Source organism: Oreochromis aureus, linkage group 19 (genome assembly GCF_013358895.1).
Source record: "Oreochromis aureus strain Israel breed Guangdong linkage group 19, ZZ_aureus, whole genome shotgun sequence".
In the NCBI taxonomy this organism is placed as follows: Eukaryota; Metazoa; Chordata; class Actinopteri; order Cichliformes; family Cichlidae; genus Oreochromis; species Oreochromis aureus.
Window position 1 is genome coordinate 28181158 of NC_052960.1, and position 7934 is coordinate 28189091.

The following is a 7934-nucleotide window of genomic DNA, read 5'->3' on the forward strand; positions in this document are numbered from 1 at the left end:
TCCATACCTTCTCTTTGCTCGGTGTCTCTTTGCTTCTTTGTTTCCAGATCTGCTGAGCGGGCCAAACGTTTCTGGACTGACTGTTGTTGTGCCAATGATATTAAACGTACCAAGTTTTTTTTTTCTTGTTTGTTTTCTCCACGGTTTCCATTTAAAATGATCGACCTGACCTATCTAACCTGTCCTGTTCTGATTTGTCTTTTTTAATTAATTGCCCAAAAGATGTTTCAAACAAACCCCAAATCGTCAGCGGGACATAAAAGAGCCACCGTTCAGGTCTGATAACAATAAAATCATCTTTCATTTCATTTACTTTCACATAAAGGCTTTTATCTGTGGAGGCCCGCAGCAGCTTTTCTCGCTGACGTTTTAGAAGAAAAGAAAAAAACAAAAAACAGAACGTTCGTTTTCTTCGCCCGTCCTGCGCTATATTTCACAGCTTGTTTACAAGCCGTTTTCAGACTGTGGTTCTGCCGCGGAGCGCAGAATGAAAGCGCACACTGTTTAAATGAGCGCACATTTCTGTCCTTTAAACGCTTCTCTTATTTTTGCCAAAGACAAAAGAACAGAAGAGGCTTTCACACTTTCACAATTTTACAAATTGAAATAATAATAATAGAATTACAACATTTAATATCCATGAAAATGTCACATATAGAGAACATCACGATATATTCACACGTCAGTCAGTTCAGAGGGCGTCTCATCCCTGTGTGTGAAACATTACAAAAGCAGCTTAAATTAAATATAAATAACGGACACAGTCAATAATAAAATGTAGATATGTATATACAACTGTGCAACATGGCAACACCACACCACCACAATGTCTCGGGGTCCACATCGATTTCCACGGGACAAGCCGATGAGGGCGTGTTAGGTCCGCTCTGTTATCAGCTGTCCGAGTCCACCTCGCTCTTACTCTCTTCGGGTTTGTCCGCGGACGTTTTGTTGGATTTGTTCCATTTCTGAGAGTTCTCTGATTCTTCTGATGAAGACCTTTTCTGCCTCCTCCACTTCGCGCGTCTGTTTTTGAACCACACCTGCGTGACAGAGAGAGAGCACACTTTGAACGTGTCTGTGTGGCGACTGATGCCGAGCACGGCCACAGCTCAGCCACACAGGGCAGTGTCTCTGGCCCCTTATTCCCAATCTATTGTTTTCATCAGATTATTATAACTATGATGATGATGATGATTGTTTTTGTTGTTGTTACTATTATTATTGTTGTTGTTTTGTTTTGTTTTTGCTTTGAAGCAGTGTTACTTGCTGCACATTGTAGGTGAGCATCGACATTGTTTTCAGAATCAGGGCAGAAGATAAACTGTTGCAAACAGCAACATTTAATAAAATTGAATTCAATGACATTTCTGTTCAATATTACACAACCTCTACCATACTGATTTTTGTGAATTTTGTTGAAGCAACAAAAAAAGATAATAATGATAATAATAATGATGATGATGATGATAATAATAATAATAATAATAATAATAATAATAATAATAATAATAATAATAAAGGGAGCAAACTTTAATTACTATTATTACATACTACTACTACTACTAATAATAATAATAATAATAATAATAATAATAAATTGAGCGCGTGTCAGACAGGTTTAAGAACTCACTGCACGTGAAAGTGTGTTTATGGGTGAAGTGAACGTTTTGAAAGAAGATAGCTGACCTCGACCTTCTCCTCGCGGAGGTGGACCTTGCGGGCAAGTTGTTCGCGAGTGCCGACGTCCGGGTACTTGGTTTCTTGGAAGAGGCCCTCCAGAGCCTCGAGCTGCTCGTCCGTGAAGATGGTGCGGTGCCTTCGCTTCCTGCGGCAGTGCAGCTGGTTGAGGAGCTGCAGCTCGGTCCGCGACAGGCTGCTCATATTCATGTAGGACATCATCTGGTGGGGCACCGGAGAGATCAGCACCGATCCCTGGCTGTCGTAGCCTGCATGACGGACAGACAGCACACATCATGGCTGGGTGGAAATCCTATATATATACTCAGTTTTTTGGCGTATTAAAAAACAGTCCGTTTTTTATTACAAAACAAAACAAATAAAATTAAACATAAAATAAAATAAAATAAAATAAAATAAAATAAAATAAAATAATAAAATAAAATAAAATAAAATAAAATAAAATAAAATAAAATAAAATAAAATAATAAAATAAAATAAAATAAAATAAAATGTGGAAGAGGCTGTTTTATGCATGACAGAATGTGTGGAAACACCAAAACAGATCCCAGCGCTGGAAAAGCTCAGCTCCAGTCTTTCCTGTATTCAAAGTTAAGCTCGCGCACGTGCCTGAGCGCTTCTGCTTCGTGTGTATGAATCCAGAACAGGTCGGTGATATTCGTCCTGACTGCGAAACAGCAGCGACAGTAATGTCTCACAAAAAAACTTTACACGTGAACATTTCGCGAGTTTGTGCAAAGCTTTGAGATGCAGTCTGGAGTCTGAAATCATTTTACAAACGCATATTTCAGGTGTGTTTACACTGAATCTTAATTGTAAGATAGTGCACGCAAGCGACGGTTGAAATATTACTCATGATTTTAATTAATTAGTATTAATAACGAATAATTACTTCACGGTGGAATTACGCGCGTTGACCTGGAGGCTGCGGGCCTCTGGCCTGGAAGCTACTTTGCTCCACAGATGCTTTCTCTGAGAAATACAGAGTGATAGGAAAAGAAAAGTTCCCGTGGCAGATCCTTCACTACGTGGGTCTAAGCTGAGTCTGTGACACTCTGTGACTGGCCGTGTTACCTGTGGGGATGCAGGGGCACTGTTGCGGGCTGAGGCCGGGCACGGAGCCGCAGCACGGGGGCCCTGCCCCGGCGCCCTGGACGTGCAGCTGGCTGTAGTAGTAGCCGTTATATCCGATCCTGCTCCCGCTCACGGGCTGCACCGGGGGGGCCACGGGCCCGCACGTGGCTGAATACAGTCCGTTGTAGTCGGTGTAGAGAGAATCCGTCAGGCCGGCGGACAGCACCACCGGGCCGCTCCGGTGCAGCAGCAGCGGCTCCTTACAGCTCGGCCGAGCGGACAGGATGCTGTCGATGCTGAACATCCCGGCGGGCATCACACCGGTGTGCGGCGGGAACTCTCCGAAAAGTGGGAAGCAGTTGTGTCGGTGAGCGTCCTGGACTGACGGGATTCCGTGCTCCGGGAGAACGTAAGCTACAACTGCGTCATCGCGGCTCCGGGACTCGTGTGTGCTCTCTCTCTGCTGGAGAATACAGACAGAAGGTTTGGGGGGACCGCCTGAGTCCGGGGCTGTTCTTATACGCTGCTGACGTCACAGCAACGAGTCTCCTTGCGCTCAGCGTGTTGCGTGAACGCGCCACAGAGCTGTGTATTGAATTAATTCAATTAAGATAATCCAGAGTGTTTGCAGACTTTTAGAAACGTGTCACTGGGCCGCGGGGGCTCTTCCTACAGAGTAATCCGATTAACGCGGTGTCAGCGAGACTTTGTGCAGGACATCACAGCAGCGCTTACAGGCCGCTTCAACAGGCCCGTCAGCACAGATCAAAGTCCTCATAAAACCAGTGCATCGGTCTCCGTGAGCTCTTCCCATCACTCTGGACACTCTGACATCATTACTGGCTCAAAGCAAGAAAACTGCTAATGCTCGAGCAGTGAGCAGACATGACAGTTATTTTGTTGCTCATTAATATCTATCACTAATGGCCCATTTAGGACTGCTTAACAACAAAGAAGCCGTTAGATTAACAATCCGTGCGCATGAGCGCGGTGAAAGCGCGACCGGGGCTTTTACCTGTTTCCTCCTCTGCTTTCCTACATGACTAAATTAAAATGATGTCGCCCTGAAACAGGCTGCATTAAAGGTGGGGGGCATCTCATAATCCACCATCGCTGTTCCGTGAGCAGGGGGAGCAGGTCAGCGCCTTTCCTCCACAGTTGTCTTTCTTTCCCCCTGACCGGGCGAAGATAACGGCCCATTATCGCTTCCATTCAGTGAAGGAAAGGGGAACTTATTGCGTATTTACATGGCTAATCAACATGGACTTAGCGATCGGGAAAGGGGCGCTGGCTGCTGCAGAGGAACGTGGATTCCAGCTCAGACCTTAATGGGACGATGATTGCATTTAACACTCTACAGGGTGTTCACACATGCTGCTGTCAGGCGGCCAGATAAGCATGAGCAGTGAAGATACGAAGGTGATTAGCACTGTGTGGCCGCACAGTTTACACACAAGCTCTGTTCTAAGTTAACACTCCTCTTACCTGCAGGCCAGCCGTCATATTGTTTTTACAGCATTTTAAAAATGTGGTTGAAATTCCCCTGTACATGTCAGCCTGTTTCGGAAAAACCTGCACGTTTTTTTTCATTTTTTTTTTATTTTTAACATTTTTAAAATTGTTTGAAATATCGGGTGGAATAAAAAAAAATCTTTCCTTATTTTTTTTTTATTTTTGAGTAGCTGAATTTAAGATAATTGATTTATTATCTCTAACCTTCTGCTACGAGATTTCTCTGAAAGAGATATTCCGTTGAAACCTCTGTGCACAGGGATAGGCATGATGGCTTTTCTGTAAGGTAAAAACAAGTCGAGTAAAGTGTCGAAAAATGCAAAGAAAATGCGTTAATCACTCAGTGTCATTTTAAACACAGTTTGTGATGACAGCGGCATTTTTCCTTTCTTTTGTCACATTGTATTTGGACGTTTTTGGGGGGCCGTGTGTGTCTCTCTCTTCTTTGCTTTGACAGTTTTGCAAAAATCGTGAAAGCTAAGCGCGCTGCTGCCAGCCCTCAGCAGGCTCAGTGCCGGAGACGCTGACTCTGTCCGTTCCGCTGCAGCCTGACCTTTAAACTACAACCTGCTGCACTGAGGACACTGTTTCACAGATAAGTGCACGGCAGCACTCTGAACCAACAACCCCAAAACTGCATCTTATTTTATAAAAATAAAATCCCTCTTTTATCCATAATGAAGCTCTTTCAAAGCTTTTGCTTCCGTTTCATCCCGCTGCAGCATGCGTGTATGGGAAATTCGAAGTATGACACTTGATCTGAAAACTATCAGCCATGTGACCAAAACAAAGCGAACCGTAGATAGGAGCCGATGTGGACACGGGGATGTTCACAGGACAAAGACTAAATTTACTCTGTTCTTTATCACGCGTTCACGAGCAGTGTGCAGTGTCAGGCCTTCGGTATGATTGTGGTTATTACATATATACAGTATAAGAAGCAAAAGATGATTTTTTTAGTTTTTAAAAAATACATAAAAATGCATTACTCATCTACATTCCAGATGAAAAAAAAATTCAAGTGGATGTTGATTGATTTGACACATTGTGATTTTGTGTGCAGTAGGAAATCAATGTGACTTTTTTGGGTCTGGAAACACGCTCCCGCGGCTGAAAGCCTTTTCTGTAATACAGTCACACTCTGATTCTAGCTCAGAGAAGACCGAGAGAGAGCAAAACAGGACCATGTGCTGTTATTATTTTCACATTTCTTTCTATATTTCTACTTCCAAGTGGCAGTGAAAGCAACGAGTCAAAAGGGATTGACACAAAACGAAATGTCCATTTGAAATTAAAAGCCGTTGAAAAGCACCGTGAAGGCAGCACTTACAGGTGAATAGAAGCGTCAATCAGGCTGCAGATGGAAGCTGAAGAAGACTCACAAAGCTGCAATAGCAGATGCATCTTTATATATCAGAGCTCTGATCTTTAAAACCTGCTTAAACAGGGTAAATAAAAACAAACTTGTTAATGCTTCCCTCCAAGAGGTGATAAATATATGATAAATATATGCTGAGTAATTACGTTATCAGAAAACTAGAATAGATAGATAGATAGATAGATAGATAGATAGATAGATAGATAGATAGATAGATAGATAGATAGATAGATAGATAGATAGTGGGGCATGGGCTTAGGACCCCGTGGCCAGGACATCCTAACATCCACCTTTGGGTCCTGGAGTGTGGTGCATCTCAGTCTGGGCCTTGTTTCAGTCCATCTCAGACTGGGATCCAGGAAGTTTGGAGGATGGGTCAGCTTGAGCCGTTTATTGCATTCCTCAAACTGTCTATGTGTTGTTTTTGTCCTGGTGAAGGAAACCACTCGGTCTGCAACAATTTGTGTGGTTTCAAACAGAGTTTTGGGGGTGATGTGTGTTAAAGTAGCCACATGAAGGTAAGAAACCCACTGTAGTGTAATAACAAGGTCATCAGTGTTGTTCAGTTCTTGTGGCATATCAGTGTATATTACTCCCGTTGCACTGTATATACCGTTACTCTACCAAAACTGTATAAATCATAAAATGAAAAATTATTGTGTACATTACTGTAAACAGCATTGCATAAGTGATGTGAATTCAAAGAAAAATGCATAAATAAACCTAAAAAACACACATAGTACCAGCATTAACAAATGAATGTTATAGAATGTGTGTGTGTGTGCATGATTGAATTTACTTGGATTTTATTTAAAAGGAAACTGAAAACTAGATTAACAGACCTCCTTCACATTCATCAATTCACAGACTCAACTACCCCCAACACACACACACACACACACACACACACACACACACACACACACACACACACACACACACACACACACACACACACATATACATATTTACAAATGTACATGTCAGATCTGTCATGTAGAGTCTGGTTCCTGTTGTCAGATCAGGGATCCTCGATGGAACCCATGTGTTTCTAAGAACCACTTGCTAGGTTCAAGGAGGCAGCCCACCCTTCCTCTGTTCATCATTCCCACCACCACCCCATGCAAACCATCTTTTGCTCAAAGCAAACCACAAAGTGCCCGTAACCTGACCACAAATTTAATATCTGCCTCACACATGAAAGGGCACAAATCACAAAATGTCATTTTGTTCAGCACTCATTTTCTTCTCACATGAGCTTCAAGTAAGTTGCAAACACAATAATCCTTTCACAAAAAGGCCAGCCTACTAGAAAAAAAAGTGATGAATGATGCTTCCCGACAATCCAGTCTCCAGACAAATGTGCAATTCACTTTTTGCTTTGTGTTGCATGAATTGAAATCATGTAAATTTTTTTGTCAAACAACGTCACAAATATGAGCTGAAGCCATTAAATGGATCCCAACAACCCTGCAGTGCACAGAGTGCAGTGCATGCAGAGTTTTATACAAAACTGCTCAGACAAAATACCACATCATTTACATCCCAGCCAAATCCATCCATTCATCCGCCCACTTATCCCAGCTGTCACTGAGCAAAGAGCAGCGAGATGCACACTGAACAGGTCAGCTGTCATTGCAAGGCTAACAGACCATCATTTAGTCTCACATTAATAATTGTGCACAACTACCAGTTAACCTGACCATGTGTGATGCACTGTCATGTATAAAAAGTGTGATGAGTATATAATTCAATCTAACAAAAACAAAATAATTCATATGATGGAAATTTTAATACAGTGTATGATAACAATTAAAAATACAACCAGGGTAAAGTCCATCTGCATGGGTTTTAAAATGTCTGACTATGGTGACTCCTAGTGGTAGTGTGACAGTATGATGACTTAGATTTGTAAAAAGCACAGTGAGCCCTTCATTATTCAGCCTGGGATTTATGGTGTAGTTTCTAAACATTTATGTCATGTTTCTGAATGCATGGTGCCATTTTCAGTTCAGAGTAAAGAGATTCAAAAAGTTTTCAAAGTAAAGGAGCATAAGCAGTAAGTATCTTTGGAGTATTTTAAAAGCACATAGATACAAATTTCATTGTAATTTGTTATTTTAAGTAGTAACAAATACCTTCAAGATCTTTTATAGGAAAAACAATAATATTTCCCTTTCTTAAATTATAATGAAACAGGGGTGGGCTGTATCTCCCATTCCTAGATTGTAATTACTCATTACTCATGTAGGCTATATCACAGAGTAGC

General features: G+C 41.9%; 1 protein-coding gene across 1 annotated transcript; it reads right to left on the reverse strand.

Annotated features, from left to right (window-relative positions):
- Positions 1-621: 621 nt before the first annotated feature.
- On the reverse strand, positions 622-3224 carry gsc (goosecoid). Its single transcript, XM_031740369.2, has 3 exons — positions 2776-3224; positions 1690-1949; positions 622-1043 (listed from the first exon to the last, which is right to left on the reverse strand). The coding sequence occupies exons 1-3, from the start codon at positions 3089-3091 to the stop codon at positions 894-896; spliced, it is 726 nt and encodes a 241-aa protein (XP_031596229.2). The 5' UTR covers positions 3092-3224; the 3' UTR covers positions 622-893.
- Between the last annotated feature and the right edge of the window lie 4710 nt (positions 3225-7934).

Bases quoted from the DNA above. Each gene is read 5' to 3' on its own strand.
- gsc (XM_031740369.2), bottom strand. From the start codon at position 3,091: ATGCCCGCCGGGATGTTCAGCATCGACAGCATCCTGTCCGCTCGGCCG. The intron at 1,950-2,775 runs GTAACACGGCCA...TCCGTCATGCAG, and splicing joins GTGCCCCTGCATCCCCACAG to GCTACGACAGCCAGGGATCG. The intron at 1,044-1,689 runs GTCAGCTATCTT...TCTGTCACGCAG, and splicing joins TCCGCGAGGAGAAGGTCGAG to GTGTGGTTCAAAAACAGACG.